This window comes from Thecamonas trahens (genome assembly GCF_000142905.1).
Source record: "Thecamonas trahens ATCC 50062 unplaced genomic scaffold supercont1.46, whole genome shotgun sequence".
Lineage (NCBI taxonomy): Eukaryota > Apusomonadida > Apusomonadidae > Thecamonas > Thecamonas trahens.
This window is the reverse complement of record NW_013657634.1, coordinates 213,121-229,157: the sequence shown is the minus strand read 5'-3', so window position 1 is coordinate 229,157 and position 16,037 is coordinate 213,121. Positions and strand designations below refer to the sequence as shown.

The 16,037-nt window shown below is 64.6% G+C and overlaps 9 protein-coding genes across 9 annotated transcripts in view; 1 reads left to right on the top strand and 8 right to left on the bottom strand.

The window, feature by feature from the left end:
* AMSG_09408 (leupaxin) overlaps nucleotides 1-116 on the bottom strand; it is a 1,670-nt gene extending 1,554 nt beyond the window's left edge. The window contains exon 1 of the mRNA XM_013899319.1: nucleotides 100-116. Within this exon, the coding sequence (XP_013754773.1) occupies nucleotide 100 (1 nt within the window). The 5' untranslated portion in view covers nucleotides 101-116. The remainder of the gene's footprint in view (nucleotides 1-99) is intronic.
* A 1,061-nt stretch (nucleotides 117-1,177) lies between these two features.
* AMSG_09407 (uncharacterized protein) lies at nucleotides 1,178-2,602 on the top strand (the record flags this gene model as incomplete). The annotated part of the gene is made up of 4 exons (XM_013899318.1): nucleotides 1,178-1,324; nucleotides 1,367-1,458; nucleotides 1,531-2,159; nucleotides 2,592-2,602. The coding sequence occupies 4 exons, from the start codon at nucleotides 1,178-1,180 to the stop codon at nucleotides 2,600-2,602; spliced, it is 879 nt and encodes a 292-aa protein (XP_013754772.1).
* Nucleotides 2,126-3,727, bottom strand: AMSG_09406 (uncharacterized protein). The gene is made up of 2 exons (XM_013899317.1): nucleotides 3,569-3,727; nucleotides 2,126-3,275 (listed from the first exon to the last, which is right to left on the bottom strand). The coding sequence occupies exons 1-2, from the start codon at nucleotides 3,670-3,672 to the stop codon at nucleotides 2,639-2,641; spliced, it is 741 nt and encodes a 246-aa protein (XP_013754771.1). The 5' UTR covers nucleotides 3,673-3,727; the 3' UTR covers nucleotides 2,126-2,638.
* A 225-nt stretch (nucleotides 3,728-3,952) lies between these two features.
* On the bottom strand, nucleotides 3,953-5,334 carry AMSG_09405 (uncharacterized protein; the record flags this gene model as incomplete). The annotated part of the gene is made up of 2 exons (XM_013899316.1): nucleotides 5,243-5,334; nucleotides 3,953-4,687 (listed from the first exon to the last, which is right to left on the bottom strand). Exons 1-2 carry the CDS (start codon nucleotides 5,297-5,299, stop codon nucleotides 3,953-3,955), a joined length of 792 nt encoding a protein of 263 aa, XP_013754770.1. The 5' UTR covers nucleotides 5,300-5,334.
* Nucleotides 5,335-5,510: 176 nt separating this feature from the next.
* AMSG_09404 (SOL1 protein) lies at nucleotides 5,511-7,142 on the bottom strand (the record flags this gene model as incomplete). Its single annotated transcript, XM_013899315.1, has 2 exons — nucleotides 7,000-7,142; nucleotides 5,511-6,787 (listed from the first exon to the last, which is right to left on the bottom strand). Exons 1-2 carry the CDS (start codon nucleotides 7,097-7,099, stop codon nucleotides 5,511-5,513), a joined length of 1,377 nt encoding a protein of 458 aa, XP_013754769.1. The 5' UTR covers nucleotides 7,100-7,142.
* A 973-nt stretch (nucleotides 7,143-8,115) lies between these two features.
* Nucleotides 8,116-9,549, bottom strand: AMSG_09402 (amino acid permease; the record flags this gene model as incomplete). The annotated part of the gene is made up of 1 exon (XM_013899314.1): nucleotides 8,116-9,549. One exon carries the CDS (start codon nucleotides 9,547-9,549, stop codon nucleotides 8,116-8,118), a length of 1,434 nt encoding a protein of 477 aa, XP_013754768.1.
* Nucleotides 9,550-9,880: 331 nt separating this feature from the next.
* On the bottom strand, nucleotides 9,881-11,944 carry AMSG_09401 (uncharacterized protein; the record flags this gene model as incomplete). The annotated part of the gene is made up of 2 exons (XM_013899313.1): nucleotides 9,881-11,904; nucleotides 11,941-11,944. 2 exons carry the CDS (start codon nucleotides 11,942-11,944, stop codon nucleotides 9,881-9,883), a joined length of 2,028 nt encoding a protein of 675 aa, XP_013754767.1.
* Nucleotides 11,945-12,133: 189 nt separating this feature from the next.
* Nucleotides 12,134-13,732, bottom strand: AMSG_09400 (serine/threonine-protein phosphatase 6 catalytic subunit; the record flags this gene model as incomplete). The annotated part of the gene is made up of 2 exons (XM_013899312.1): nucleotides 12,134-12,964; nucleotides 13,655-13,732. 2 exons carry the CDS (start codon nucleotides 13,730-13,732, stop codon nucleotides 12,134-12,136), a joined length of 909 nt encoding a protein of 302 aa, XP_013754766.1.
* A 152-nt stretch (nucleotides 13,733-13,884) lies between these two features.
* On the bottom strand, nucleotides 13,885-15,921 carry AMSG_09399 (uncharacterized protein; the record flags this gene model as incomplete). The annotated part of the gene is made up of 1 exon (XM_013899311.1): nucleotides 13,885-15,921. One exon carries the CDS (start codon nucleotides 15,919-15,921, stop codon nucleotides 13,885-13,887), a length of 2,037 nt encoding a protein of 678 aa, XP_013754765.1.
* Nucleotides 15,922-16,037: the final 116 nt, after the last annotated feature.

Below are 16,037 nucleotides of genomic sequence, written 5' to 3'. Positions count from 1 at the left end.
CGTCTCCCCCCCTATCCCCCCCCCCCCCCCCCCCCCCCCTCCGCCTGCGCAGCTGCCCCCCCTTTGGCCGGTCCATGGCGCACGCCTGCAAAGTCGTACTTCGGGTGAAAGTGAGCTGCCGAGTCGGGAGAGGGGAGAGGGACAGGGACATCTGCCGAAGAAAGATAGTGGGGGTGCCCCGGTGGAGGGGGAGGGGGGGGGGGGGGGAAGGGGGCAGGGGCAGAGGCAGAGGCAGGGGCAGAGACAGAGACAGAGGCAGGGGCAGGGGCAGGGGTAGGGGCAGAGGGGCAGGGGCAGGGGCAGGGGAAAATAGACACATGTACAGATCACAGGCACAGCCACAGGCACAGCCACAGCCACAGCCACAGCCACAGCCACAGGCACACCCACAGCCACACCCACAGGCACAGGCACACCCACAGGCACAGCCACAGGCACACCCACAGCCACAGCCACAGCCACACCCACAGCCACAGCCACACCCACAGCCACAGCCACAGCCACAGGCACAGCCACACCCACAGCCACAGGCACAGGCACACCCACAGGCACACCCTGACTCGTGAAAACACGACTACATACACACGCACCACCACCTCCTCGTTCACAACTGTCTCTACAGCCAAATCTACCTCGATGCCTACATCCCCCTTCCTCCCCCTTCCTCCCCCCTCGTAGCCTGACTCTGGTCAGAGTGTGACGTTCCCGGGCGAAAAAACCCGTCACACCCGCACGCGTACAGGTCACACTCCAACACCTACGCATACTCCTCCCGCATCATCTCGCCATGATCGACGCACTCTTCTTGGATGGCTCGGTCCAGCGGGGACTCAGGGTCCAGGACCTTCGGCGGGGCTCCCTCGTCTTGACCCTCGACGGCCGTCGCTGCCGCCAGCTCCCTCACGGTGCGGAGGTCATCGTCGCCGACCCGGGCGTCTGGGCCCACCCAGAGGCACACATCGACGACATAGTCCGAGAGCTGGTAGAGGCGCGGGAGGCTCTCGCCGCAAAGGCCGATGCTCTGGACCAGCTCCAGGGGCTAGAGTCTGCCATGCGGACGACAAAGGAGGCTTTGGTGCGCCAGGTGACCCGCGTCATGGACACGGTGAGCGCCATCCGGTGGCACGCGAACATCGCTGTCTCCCGGCTGGCCGATACCGCCCACAGGCGCAAGCTAATGTTGTCGATTGCTGGTGCGCTGCAAAACTTCGTCCGCAATACCGGTATCGCCGCTATTAGCTCCGAGCTGCGCAGACTCTCGGCCGCGTCCGACACCTTTAACCGCGACGCTCGCCCCATCCTAGCCGCGCTCGAGAGCTGCGCTGTACCGGAAGGCTCGCTCGTTAGATATGTCCCGGACAGGCAGGCATGGTGGGCCCAGCTCCGCGCTGATACGGCCAGCATCACCCAGCTTGCCAACTCGACCCGCACTGCCGCCACCGAGTGGCATGACCGCGCGTCGGCCATCGCAACCAGTTGTACCCTACTCCCAGTCGGCAGCCAGGCCAAACCTCTCGACACAATTGATAGCTCTTTGCTCGAGCTCCAGGCACTGCACGACGTCATCCAGAAGTTGCCGCTTCCGTCTGACGCGCGTGCCGCTTCCCGCCTTGCTGCTGCCACTGACGAGCTGGCGACCAAGCACGAGGCGGCGCAGCACCTGGGCGAACTACTCGCCGACGTCATTGCCGACCTCGACCGCGCCGCCAACGAGCTCCGAACCGACTTTATCACCCTGTGTACCGCGGCCTCCAACATCATCGAGTGCATGATCCATGGGCGGCCGATCGTTGACGGGGCGCGCAAGCTGTCGGTGGCGATGGAGACATTGACGGCTGCCGTCGGCGAGTACGCTGTACTCCACGACATGCCTGCTGTTGCGTTTCGAACAATTGCCAAGGTCGCTACCGAGAAGCAAGTCTACCTCCCAGCTCCTGCTTGCTCGACCACGCCTGCGTCGGGCCTCGCCGCTGCGCGCGCCTTTGCATCGCAGCTGCCTGCCACCTACGCAGGCAGTTTGGTTGTGACCGACTCGATCATCGCCGCAGCTGCCGCGCTCATAGCCTCCTCCGACGCGCCTTCTAGCAGCGAGAGCATCGACAGGCCAGAGCCCGAGCCTGCGGCCGAGGCGGGTGTTGGAGACGATGACACCGCGCTTGGTGCCACAGTCACCCACATCGCTGCCATTGCCGACCGCCAAATGACGTACAGCCACCACATTGAGTCGCTTACTCGCCTGATTCCCGGCGAGGCAGTCGCGAGTGTTTGGGCGTGCGCCGACCGTTCGCTTGTTGCGCACCGCGTGATCGGCGCGGCAAAAGCCAAGGCCTGCAAGGCGAAGCGAGCCGTCAAAGCCAGCCAGCTCCAAGCACGGCGGCGACGGAAGAAGCACAAAGTGGTCGCTGGCTGCGCACCACCACCACGCTCGGCGTCGTTCAACACGCTTCAGGCAGAGATCGGCGCGGCCACGGCCGAGCGCGAGGCCTTACGCCAGCAGCTGGCGGCGACAGAGCACAGGGAGTCGCAGCTGCGGCGGGAGAGGCAGCGGCTAGAGGAGCTCCTTGCGACGCAGCATGGCAGGGCGCAGCCAGATTCAATGTGAGCGCGCACGGGCCTGTGTGCGAGTGTGCGCGGGATACTAAAGCTGCTTGGCGGCCTCATCGTGGATGCGCTGGCCGTCGGCGCCCTTGATAGGTGCATCGACGGCGGCCTGGAAGGCAGCGCGGGCATCGGCCTTGCGGGAGAGCTTCAGCAGAGTGTTGCCGATGAACAAGTCGTTCTCCGGGAAGGTGTTCTTGGCGTCGTCGGGAAGGGCGTCGCGGGCCTGCTCGAAGAACGTGAGCGCCTCGTCAAACGACGACTCGGGCGGGGTGGCGAAGAGCATGGAGGCGATCTTGCGGGTGGCCCAGCCGATGCCGGCGACGTCAAAGCACCAGCGGCCGATGAGATGCAGCGTAGCCGAGTCACCGGGCTTGAGCTCGAGCGCCTTGTCGGCGTGCTCGCGGATCTCGTACGCATACCCGATCTTCTCCTTAGTCGAGACGTAGCCGCCGAGCCCACCGAGTGCGATGGCGTACCACTTGTGCGGCGCAAAGTGGCCCTCGTCGAGCCGCATGCCCTGCTTGGCCGCGTCGATCGCCAGCCGCAGGTACGCCTCGGCCGCCTTCTTGTCGGCCTTGTTCTCGGTGTGCATCGAGTAGCAGACCCGCGCAAACCGCCAGAGCAGCTCCACGTCCTCCTCCGAGTCCGACTCGCCAGCCTCAGCCTGCGCCGCCCTGTACACACCTCCCACCACCCGCGGCCATGCCATGAGTCCTCGCTATTGCCACGACACCAGCCAAATAATATCCCCCCTCCCCTCCAATCCACAGTGCCCGACTCCCCCTCCCCCCTCCCCCCCCAAAAAAACGAACAAAAATAATCACATCATGACTGCCCAACAATCCCCTCCCACATCTTCTTGCATCGCCGCACCTCGTGCCGGTGGCGGTGTCAGGCTACGTCACGAGTCGGTGGACGAAGGGGGGGGGGGGGGGGGGGGTATGGGCTAGGGGAGGGTGTTGCGTACGAGGTGATGGTGAGCTCGGCTTCGAGGCGGGTGTACAGCTCCTGGTACTCGGAGTTGTCGAACATGTGGTCGAGGGTCTCGTACGAGAGGTCGCCGGTGGACATGGTGGTGTGCAGGTGATGTGGTGGAGAGGGGTGGGAGGGGGGGAAGGGGAGGAGGGGAACAGGCTTTGAGTGAATCGATGATTCGCCCATTGTGTTCAATGGGTGCGCATGGGTTGAGAGCTTTCGCCACCGCACCCTCCCCTCAACTCTTCCCCACCCACCCACCGCCCCTCCAAACACACACTCACGTGGTATGATTAATGATGGGGATTGATCAGGACAATAACGGCCACACCGCACCGCCGACAGTGGGCGGATGCGGCCGCGAGGGGATAGGGGGCTACGTTGAGGCGGGCTTGCGGATGGCCATCGGCGGCGGGATGGGCGCAATGGGTGCCAGGTTTCCAGCAGAGCGCTGTTCCATGCGGGCGCGCTCGCGCTTGAGTCGCTCGCGCTGTTGTTGGAGTCGGAAGCGCTCGCGCTCGAGCTTGCGCCTGCGGCGGATTTCGGCGCGCGACGGCGGCTCAAAGAGCGGGACAACGAGGGCGTCACCAGGCTCGGAGCATACGACGCCGATGGCAAATATGACGGCAATGAACTCGAGAAAGGCAACAAGACCTGCAATGAGCGAGACTAACAGGAGGCGGCGCTCGAGCGTGTTCTCCAACTGCGGGAAGCAGCCAATGGTGGCGCTGACCGGACAGTTCGAGCCTGGATAATCCACAGGCGCGTAGAAGCCACAGCACGTCAGCTGGTCCTGAATGGTGTTGCGGAGCTGGTCCGAGCCGTCAAGCCAGCCCTGATACAGTTGCTCCTCCATGTTGTCTCGGAAACGGAGCGACATGTACGCCAGCGACGCCTGGGCGGCCATAAGGAAGATCATGAGCATGACGTACCCGTTGAGCACACACCACGCCTCATTGCGCAAGCCTACACACGCCACGCATGTGATCAAGAGCAGAAACGACGAGACGACAATGATGCCTACAGAGAGCGGCAGTCCGATGAGCTGTGAGCCAAAGTCTTGCTCCAGATACAGCCACACGCCCAGCACTGTCAACAACAGAGCAATGAGCTGTCACCCAAAGGGTGTCCCGCCAGCAGACAGACCACCACCGATCACACCACCAGCACATCCCCGTCACCCAACCACCAGACAGACCACCACCGATCACACCACCAGCACATCCCCGTCACCCAACCACGCCCGACCGCCACCGATCACACCACCAGCACATCCCCGTCACCCAACCACGCCCCGACCGCCACCCATCACACCACCAGCACATCCCCGTCACCCAACCACGCCCCGACCGCCACCCATCACCCCAGCCAGTGCCCAATGACATGAGTTCCAGCCCGATGCCCAGTCCCAGCCAATTGTCCTTCCCCGCCCCCCTGCCTGCATCGGACGATGATCTGACCACCACCACTGGCCACGACCACAGGCCACTGGCCACTGGCCACGACCACTGGCCACTGGCTACTGGTCACTGGCCACGACTGCCTCTCTTGGTCACTGCCTGGTCGCCGTATCAAGGAGCTGATGCGGTACGGTGCCTGGAGTGGGCGCGGGCAGGGAGAAGGGGGGAGGAAGGGGGGGAGGGGGGGGGGGGGGGGGGGGGCGTACCATGAACAGGGTGTTCATAAAGTCCAACACGGACCTCATGATGGTCACCGAGCACATCCTCTGCTGCGGTTTCCCGCCTTGCTGCCGTGGAGTGTCGGGTGTGCTTGCTGGGGTGGGTGGGTGGAGGGAAGGTCGGCCGAGCCAATGAGCGGAACGAACGGACGAACGGACGAGCGGACGAACAAACAACGAGCGAACGATGGTTCGAGAGCGACACAGGCACACGCATCGATTTACATGTCATCGCCATAGCTAGCTAGGGAGAGGACTAAAAGCGCCCGGCATGCCGGGCTTTGTGGCGGTAGTTAAGATAGATGACGACGGCGCAAATGATGAGGGAAATCTGGACAAAGAGGAAGAGGGTCATCCAGATGTTGATGCCGGCCGTCGAGTCGGTGGCAATCTTGCCGGCAGTCGTCTCAGCCGGCGCGTCGGCGGCCGTGGGGAGGACAAACTGCGCAAAGGCATGCGCCTGCTCAGTGGGCGTCGGCGGATCAGCAATCGTGGCCTCGTGCACAATCACGGTCTTGGTGACTGCGGTGTAGCCCTCGGCGGCGCAGGTAACCGAGTACGTGCCCGGCTCCGGGACGAGCCGCCAGAACCGGCCCGAGTGCGGGTTGGTCGGCGCCTTGTACCCGTACTCGATCGAGTCGATGCCGCATGCCGCGCCGGGAATGGGCTGCCCGCTCGAGTCAACGACACGCCCACTCGCCGAAACATGGACCTGGTACGCGTACTGCATGAGCGCCAACCTGTTGTCATTCCAAAAGCCGGCGAGCGCCGACTCGGGCGGCGACTTGTTGTCCGAGAGCTCAAAGGTGATCGACGGTGTGCCACGAAGCACCATGTAGTCCTGCAGCGTGCCGACAATCGAGTACCAGTCAGCGCCGTTGGTGATGCCGTTGGGGAAGATCGGCGACGCTGCCATGCTCGGGTTGGCGTCGGCGTAGATCCGCGCCAGCCGCCGGTACATGGCGTCGTCCTCCGTGGCAGCGTAACTGTCATCGCCGGTCACCGACGAATCCCAGGGGTACGACGCCACCAGCGCTCCACCGTGCATCGTGCCCGACAGCGCAAACGACCGGGCCCGCGTCCAGTCCATCATCGCCGCCGTCTCGGCCTGCCGCCCCGCAGTGTCATCCTGGTTCGCCTCGAACCGCGTCGGGTAGTCGCGGTTGAGGTCGACCCCGCGCGAGTTCTCGCGCATGCCCAGCGCGAACCCGTCCGGGTTGAGCGACGGAATGATGTATATCACCGTGTTGTCCAGCAGCCACGTCACGTCGTCCGCATTCGGCGTGCCGTAGTCGCGGCAGAGCCGTTCTGCAAACGCAATCAGCATCTCACGACCGACCGTCTCGTCGCCGTGGATGTTGGCCGTGAGCCGGACAGCCGGCTTGGGCGAGTCGTTCTCTGACAGCGCCACCTGGTGCGTCAGCCGGATCCCGTAGATCATTCGTCCCGACTCGGAGCTCCCCACCGTAAACCGGCGCGCAATGAGCGGACACTGGTTCGTCACCAGATCTTCAAACAGCGTGTTGAGCGCAGCTGCGTGACCAGGAACGCGACCAACCCAACCCACCAACCAACCAACCAACCAACCAACCAACCGGACCAGGACGCCACAAGGTGGTACGGAAAGCAGTGTGAGTCATACCCATAGCCCCACCATCACCGGGCAAAGCGACCAACCAAGCACCGCCTCCCGCCCCCTCCCCTCCCGCCCCCTCCCCCCTTCCCCCTTCCCCCCCCCAACCTACCATAGTCATGGTACACCTGCCCGGCCCCACTCTTCGCACACAGCACAAGCGCCACCAACGCAGCAACCACAACAGTGACGACACTCCCCATCTTAGCCATGTTCCCTTTCCCGTGCGCTGCTGCTGCTGCTGCTGCTGCTGCTGCCGGTCGAGAGTCAAGTGACACACCTTCTTTTCCCACCTCCGCCACACCCTCCGCCACCCACCCACCCACCCTCTCGCTCTCGCTCTCGCTCTCGCTCTCGATCTTCACTCAAAGGCATTAGTCAGTGGGTGATGACTCGGACCCCGCCAAGCTCGCCCACATTGTGCGGGAACCGGCCGCCGGGGCACGAGATGAACATCATGTTCTTGGGCACCGACAAGAGCCGGGAGATCTTGTCGATAGTTGCCGGGTTGAACACGCCGCGGACAAGGGTGAGGTTGATGACGGCCTTGGGGTACATCCGATCAAGAAGCTGGACGTGCTCAGCGAGCTCGGCCGGCACCTCCGCACGGTCGGCGTAGACGTGGCAGATGTCGATCCGGTTGGAGAGCTCATTGTTGCGGATGTAGAGGACGGCCTTGTTGAGCGTCGCCAGCTTGCCATCGGCGGTGAAGAACACAATCGGCCGCGACTTGATCTGCGTGATGAGCGACTTGAGCGCCACCGCCACCCGCGACTCCTTGCCCAGCGTCTGCCGGACGAGGTAGAGCACAAACTTGAGGACCCGGACCCGCCCAAACATGACCAGCACCACCGCAAGCGTGGCGCCAAAGTAGAGCACAAACCACGGGACAATCGATATGTCCAGGATGACGTTGCCGACCAGCGCCGTCAAGACAGCCACCAGCGAGAACAGGGTCCGCGGCCACACGCCCGCTCCGACGTCGGAAGCCGCCCGCGCTTGTACTTGAGGAGCATGTTGCCGATGGCAAAGAGCGCCATGACAGAGAGGAATGCCACCGTGTACACGCCCGCAAGCACCCGCACATCAAAGTCAACCACAAAGTACAGCGAGGAGCAGAGGAAGAAGAAGCCAAAGATGATGACATGCGGCGTGTGCCGCCACTTGTTCTCCACAATGAGAAAGCCCGGGAGGCACCGGTCGAGAGCCATCCGCTTTAGCAGGCCCATCACGCCCACGTACGACGTGAGGACCGAGCCCGAGAGCACAGCCACCGCGTCCACCGCAATGACCCACCGCAGCACCTCGCCGCCGGCCACCCGCGCCATGTTGACAAGCAGCTGATTCGCCGCATCCGTGTTGGAAATGTCCTCGTACGGCAGAATGGCCCACGCCAGGAACGAGAGGCACGGGTTGAGAATCGAGACCGCAACCCACATATTGCGGAGCGTCTTGGGAAAGACCCAGGCTTCTGCTGCTCGATAAAGTTGGCAGACGTCTCAAATCCCGAGATGCCGAGCGCAGAGACGCAAAAGCCATAGAAGATCCTCTTCAGCGCACCCGCCCCAGACTTGCCCGCCGGGTTGGCCGCATCGTCCGCCGCCCAGTTGTCCCGCAGCACATGTCCGTGCTGGCCCGCGTACACAGACGACGCCACCATCAGCGCCATCAGCGAGAGCATGTGCACCCCAAAGATGAGCATCGCCACGCGCGCAGAGTCGGAGATGCCAAACGCCACTAGCATCGCCACAAGCAGCAGCAGCGCAACCGTGGCGTACCACACCTCGACCTGCGGCGCAATGGCGTGCAGGTACGTCATCGCGCTCGATGCCGAGACCACAGCCGTCGCAATGTACGAGAGAAACGTGAGGCACGCCCCAATCGCCGCCCACGACTTGGAGCTGGTGTTGAGCAAGAGGGTGTACGTCCCGCCGTTGAGCGGCAGCGCCGCGCCCACCTCGGCATACACCCGCCGGAAAGCGTACAACACAACAGCCATCATGACCAGCGACAGCGGCGCCCACTTGCCCGCTGTCTGGCCCACAATCCCAGCGCAGTACAGGACCGAGCCCGTGATGTCGTTGCCGGCAATCGCTGTCGCCTCCATCTGGTTCAGCAGCACATGCGCCGTCGAGTCCTGGTGCGGCGCCGCCGCCCGCCGCGCCACCGTCGACATCCGCCGCTCGTCGATCGACCACGCCTCAGCGCCCGGATCCTCCTCATCGTCACCGGCCGTCGTGTACGGCGTCCCGGGCCCGCCGCGCCCGCCCACAGTCACCATCGGCTCAAACGATCCAAAGTACTCCTTGTGCATCATCGTCGTCGTCCGAGGGCCCAGCAGCCGCGTCGCCGCCGTCACCGGCCCAGAGTGCACGGCTCCCGAATGGACCAGCCCACTTGGCCCGCCGGTCACCGACGGGCTCTCCGGGCCCAGACCGGGACGGCTCTTGCCTACTCCTCCTCGTCTCGCCCGGGCAGCCGCTTGAGCCTGCCGAGCAATCGAGGCCTGCTCCATCTCCGCCGCCATCACCGCCGCATCCAGATCATCCACCACCAGCTCCGATCCATAGCCCACAAACTCATAATCGTACTCGGCCCGTGCCGCAGACGTGTCGTCGACCGTAGCAAACGGCCGCGGTGAGGCCACCGGCGTCTCGGACATGGTTGACGACCTGGGCGAGGATAACCGTGGGTGTGACCGAGTTGTGGCGACAGTCAAGGCGTAAAGGACTGCTACTGCTACTGCCTGCTACGGCTGAGGTGTGTGCCTGGCTGGTACAGAGAGGTGTGCCCGCTCTTGTCCTTGCCCCCCCCCCTGCGGTGCTGAGGACGGGGTGGTTGAGGCGAGGCGGATGGGCTGCCCGATCCGCCGCCCTTTGGCGTGTGACACATGCCGATGCTGGTCAGGCCTGTGGATGCGGCCTAAGTCACGCACTGGCTCCCGCAGCCAGCCCATGATCATAGATGTAGGCTAACAGGTATCGAGGCAGTGTTTACAGCTCGTCATGGCCAGCCTCGGTCGCAGCAGCACTGCTCTCGGCGGCAGCGCTCTCCTTGGCGCGTTCACTGGCGGCATACGCATGCTCGAGCCGCGCGCGGACGAGCGCGTTTGGCGCCGCGAGGTCGTTGATGGCGTGGAAGACCTTGGCAAGGAGCGGGAGCTCGTCACTGACAGTATCCCAGCTGTCGGCGACCGCCTTGGCAAACCAAGGCCAGAGAGAGACCGGCTCGCTGCGGACGAGGCCCGAGAGCTGGACGAGCTTGCGGAAGAGCGGGAAGAGGTCCGAGCCGCGCCTAGGCGCATCGGTGGTGACCAGCACCGACGCCATGTGCTCCACGCACGCCAGCACCGTCACATCCGACCAGTAGTCAGCCATGGCCTCGATGCTCGCTACAACCTCTATCACCTGCGAGTCGGTGGCGGCAAGGAGCTCGTCCCACGGACAGAGCGGCGAGATGTCGTAGAACATACCACCCATGGCCGGGAGCTCCTTCAGCTCGCGGTACCGTTGCGTTCCGTTGAGGTCGTCGCGCGCTACCGCAGCGTCGACCGCGGTCAGATTGACGCGAGGGAGTCCGGAAGCGCCATCGTACGTCACCAGCGACGCGACGTCAGCCTCCAGCCGCGGCTGCACCAGCCCGTTGCCGAACCGCATCGAGATGGTCCGCCACCGTGTGGCCACCCCGTCCCGCGGCGGCGGAACTCGCCCCGCCTGCGACGCAGGGTCGATCATGATCCCAGACCGGAGCCCGCCGTGGACAACCTCACCGTTGGCCACGGCCTCGGCGTCCAGATAGTGGACCGTCGGCGGCGTGCCGGTACGGTTGTACGCCAGCAGCTGCGCCACCACGCTCATCGCCGACTGGACTGTCCCGACCTGGGTCGAGCACGCCCCGAGCGTCAGCATGTCCTTCAGCGTCTCGGTCGTCACGCGGACAGCAAACTCGCCAGCGCCCACATCGCCCGCCACTGCTGCTCGCTGTGCCTCCAGCGTCTCGTTCTCGCTGGTCTTGAGGAGCGTGTGCAGGCCGGCGTCCGACGAGAGATGCGCAAACCGAAAGTGGCCCGGCTCACCCGGCCGCCGCGGCACACGCGCATCACCCTCGGCCACCGCAGCCACTGTCGCTGGCAGCGACGCGCCCGTGTCCGACGCCCACACCACGGCAGAGGTGGCCGGCCCGACTGCGCGAGCCACCGCCGCGAGATAAGCCTCGTTGTCGTAGACGGATCGGAAGTCGGCAAAACGACCAGGTGCAGACGCCAGCTCGCCGCGGCGGACATGGACCGAGACACACGACGACGGACCGGCCGGGAGATGGGCTTCGAGCACCCGTGCAAACTGCTCCATCTCGGCCTTGAGCCCGGGCGCAAACTTGAAGACATAGTCGAGCAGCCGCGAGGCAAACCAGATCGGCGCGTGGTCCACAATCCGGTAGATGTCGAGGGGCGCAAAGGCGAGGAGGCCACGACGGACCTCGGCAAACTTGACCCGTGCGTGGTCGAGGCCCGGATGCCGCGAGAGTGCCACCCACTCGGGTGCGCTGACGTCGTGGACGGTGCACGACGAGATGCGCTTGAAGATCGATGCCCACTCACCGGTCGCATTGGCGCGACCGCTTACCGCACCCGTGTACCCGAGATCGTGCGGCGCGAGCACCACCGTCCGCCCCGAGTAGAGGCCCTCAGCCAGCGCGCCTACCACCGTCATGACCACAGAGCCAAGTCCATCGTCGACCGGCAGATTGACAATCAGCAGCCTGCGGCTCCGGCAGTTCTTCGGCTGTTGCTGCAGATGCAGCCGGAGAGCCAGATCGACATCACACGTCGAGATGTTGACACACGCCGGTTGCGCCGCGGCCGCTTCTCGCAACGCCTCGGCCGCCTCCTCCAGTGCCTTGCTCTCGTCGCCCTTTCCCCCGCTGCCCTCGGCCACCGTCTCGGCCACCCTCTCGGCCACCGTCTCGGCCACCGTCTCGGCCACCGTCTCGATCTTGGCAGCTGTGGCCACCAGCACAACTGCTCCCAGCACCAGCACCAACACTGCCGCCCTACGCATACGTATCTTTAGCTACAATATGTGTGTGTGTGTGCGTGTGTGTGTGTGTGTGTGTGTGTGCGTGTGTGTGCGTGCGTGTGAGTGTGTGTGGGGGGGGGAGTGTGTGTGACAAGTGTGAGGTCAGCGCAGCCTGGTCAAACAGCTTCGTTCACTCGCTCCATCTGGCGGCTTTGCAGAGAAACGTCAAGATCACATAAAGTACGGCGTGGCGGTCCGTGTGGGGACAACGCGCTGCGAGTCCGGAACGGCGTTAAAGACCTTGAACGTGGTGTTGAGCGAGTCGTCGACCTGCATGATCGACGCCACGTTGCCGCAGCGGTAGCAGTAGTTGGGTGCCGACCAGACGGTGACCAGTGAGTTCTCCTCAAACATAAACTTGTAGCCCTCCTGCACAAGCTGGTGCGCCCGCGCAATGAGGTTGAGCCCGTTGATCTGGTTGAACTCACGGGTGACCTTGGAGCCAAAGAGCCAGCCTGCGCCACGCGGCGAGATGGCCCACGTCTCGATGTGCTCCGGGTCTGACCACAGCAGGTCGCAGAACGCGCCCTCGTGCGGGATCTCCTGCATCCGGTGGATGGTGCGGATCTGGTCGAGCGTCCGCACGTCCGGCGAGAGCCCGCCATGCACACACAGGATCTTGCCGTCCACCACGGCGGCAAGCGTGAGGTAGTCGAAGATCTCCGTGCAGAACCGCCACGCGTTCGACGACCCGTACTTGGACACGCACTCATCGTAGAACCCGTAGACCTGCGTGATCTGCCGCGACTCGTGGTTTCCGCGGAGCAGCGTGATCTTGTTCGGGTACCGCGCCTTGTACGCAAGAAGAAGCGAGAACGACTCAAGCGAGTAGTACCCGCGGTCGACGTAGTCACCCATAAAGATGTACGACGTCTCCGGAATCGGCCCGCCCGTCTCAAACAGCTCCAGCAGGTCGTAGAACTGCCCGTGGATGTCGCCGCAGATCGTCACAGGCGCATGCACAGGCTGCACGTTCGACTCTTCAAGCAGCTGCTCCTTCACCTGCCCTCGTTCATCACCGTTTCACACAGACCCCGTCCACATCCCTCGCCTGTGAGTCCCCTCCTGCCGTTCCTCCAAGTCCTTGGTTCTCCCCCTCCCCCCCCCCCAGCCGCACCAGGAAAAGGCCGTGCCGATCAGCAGCCCAATGGCAAAAACCGGTGTTCCATGCCAGCTGCCGGCCCCCCCCCCCCCCCCCCTCCCCGCCCCCGTTCTTCTTGCCTCCCAGGGACACAAACCCCACCTCGGGCTCCATTACCCCCTCATCCCCCCCTCTTCCCACTCCATTGCCTCTGCACCAAGCCCGGGCCCTGCTGCGCCCCGTGCCCACCACACTCTGGTCTCCACTCGCCGCCATCGATCGCGCCGGCCCGCGCCCGCGCGGCTCGCCCACGCCATCGCCGGCCAGGAACACCACCAGAGGGGCGGGGAGGGGAGGGGGGTATGGGGCTTGACTGGGAGGGTTACGCGGAGGAAACCACCACACCGCCATCCGCCATAGGTCTCTGACTACGCATGTATGTCCTTTGCATCCAAAGGGGCATTTCCTCCCTCGTCACGGGCCATGTGTGTGGCGGGGAGGAGGACGGGGGGGGGGGGAGCGAGACCGGCGCTGGTTGGCCTAGTTTGGGCATTGGGAACACCTTGGCGACGGGAGACGGCAGCAGATAGCTGCTCGTATTGAGGACGTACAATCTGGCACAGTTTCTTGAGGTCATTCTCGGGCAGGTACTTGCACTGCCGCAGTGTCTCGATGTACTCGTCGAGCATGGTGGGGGGAAGGGGAGAGGGGTGGTCGACCCGTTTGGGTTTGGCCAAATGGCCGCTGAAAATGGGTCGAGGCTCGGGTCCGGCGAGTCAGCTTCCACGCGGACGCCAGCTCGTCGCAGCCACGCTTACTTTTGTCACTCTTGCCCGCCCTGCTACTTGGGCGGCTCTGAGAGCGGCGGGATGGGATCGAGGGTGGCAGGCGCGGTGGCTTGATCGGGCGCAGCGGTGGCGAGCTGGACGGCAGTCATGTCGACCGAGCCGGTTGATGAAAACGTGGGCGAGTCCCGGTCCGAGTCCGACGCCCAACCGTGAGCGGGCTTGTCCTCCAGCTCCATGTCCGCACTGTCGTGGCTGGCTGAGCGCGGCTCCGGAAGGTCCGAGCCTGACGAGCAATGAGCTGGCGGGAGGTCTGAGATTTCCGAATCCGAGCCGGAAGCACCGCCGGGCAGGCCGATCGGCTCGTCAGTGAATGACGAGAACGACGGCGTCGAGTAGTCAGACGGCAGGACCGGCGCCGGGCGGTTGGCGACGAGCGGTGCCTCGAGCTCGCGCTCTCGGAGCTCACTTGGGGCGGCATACTTGTGCTTGGGCGTGAGTCGGTAGCCGACACATGCAGTGACGATGCAGACAGCACCGGCGGCGACCGCCACAAGCACAATGGTTGCTGTTGTCGATGCTCCCGACTTGCTCGCGGGGCTGGCCGCTGCGCTGGTTGTCTGGCTCGAGTCGGCGCAGGCAACTGTGTTGGCGGACGGGTCCTGGTACTTGCCGGTGGCAGTGTAGCCCGGCTTGCACACCGAGCAAGTATCGGTGTTGGCGCAGGTGGCACAGTTGGGCGGGCAAGTGCCCGCGGCGGCCTTGTTGGCGTGGCTCGACGAGCACGAGAGCGGCGCTTCAAACTGCGCCGTCACTGGGTTGCACAAGTAGCCGCCGCTCGGCCCGGCTGCAAACGAGACAACGTACGGATCAGGCTTAGTCGCATACGCCGGCGCCGGCGACACATACCGTGAGAACAGATAGTCGGTCGAGACAAAGTGCGCACCCGAGATGATGGCCTGCTGCTGGCGAGCCTCCATGGCCTCCAGTGGGGGCGTGAGCATGGCAGGCGTTGGAATGAGCGACGCTGCCGATGGGTCGACGGCAACCAGGGCGTCGCGAACGCAGCCGAGGCCTGCGGCGTCGAGCCCGGTCCCGATGTCGCCGCACCCGGCGGCAGCTGCATCGAGGTTGGCCTCCAGGACCGGCGAGACCACGTCCAGCGCCGCGAGGAAGGCACGGATCTCGCTTGTCGACACCCGCCCGGACGCGTTCGTGTCGATGACTTCTACGTAGGCCTGTAGGATCTGGTCGTCAGTCTGCAGCCACGGCACGTACTCGGCGTCGGCGCGGGTGCGCACCATGTAGCCGGCCTTGACAAGGTCGGCAATACCCGGACTCACCGGGTCGTCAACTTTGATAAATGCTGCGTCGGGCTCGTCCTTGCCGGCCACGTCGACGAGGCGGACGAGCGCATCCGGCACAGCGTCACCGTATGCCATGTACATGGTAGATCCGGGGTCCATGAGGAGTACCAGCGTCTTGCCGGCGAGCGCATGCAGCTGCGGCCACGCGCCCGACGTGGCCATGTCGTGAAGCGTGGCCGGAGCTTGGGCCGCGCTGCCGACCGGCTTTGCGGCGGCGAGCAGAGCGGAGCGGCCGAGGACGTGCGGGCCAAAGACCCGCTCCAGCAACTGTGCCAGCTCGACCAGTGCCGGCAGCTTCCACGGCAGCGGGCCTTTGGGCTCGAGGATGACGGTGGCCCACTGGATGTGGTTGATGTCGGGCTCCGGGAGGTCCGAGGCGACGCGAGCGGCGAGCCAGTGCACCAGGCACGACTCGAGGTCGGAGCACCTCGAGCGTGCGTCATAGCCAGCAATGTGATAGACGTCAAAGGCAAAGCCTGAAGCCGTGGAACCGTCGTTCCGCAGATGGACGTCCAGCTCGACATGGGTCGCCCGCAGCGGGCCCATGGCGTCGGCAAAGGTCGGCGCCGTCATGTTCCACCGCGGAAGAGGCCGGACAGGCGGAAGGTGGTAGCCATTGTGGATTCCTGCGCCTTGAATCTGGTTCAGCTGGAGCGGTGCGTGGTACCCAAGCACAGCCATGACCATGCTCGCCACCGCTACCATAAACACCGCCGTCCACGTCATGGTGGTGCTGGTGATGGTGGTGGGGTGGAGTGCGGTGACCTCTGACCCCACGCCCCGAATCCCGGAAACGTGGAACTCTGGTGCCCCCCCCCCCCTCCCCTCCCATGCACACTATG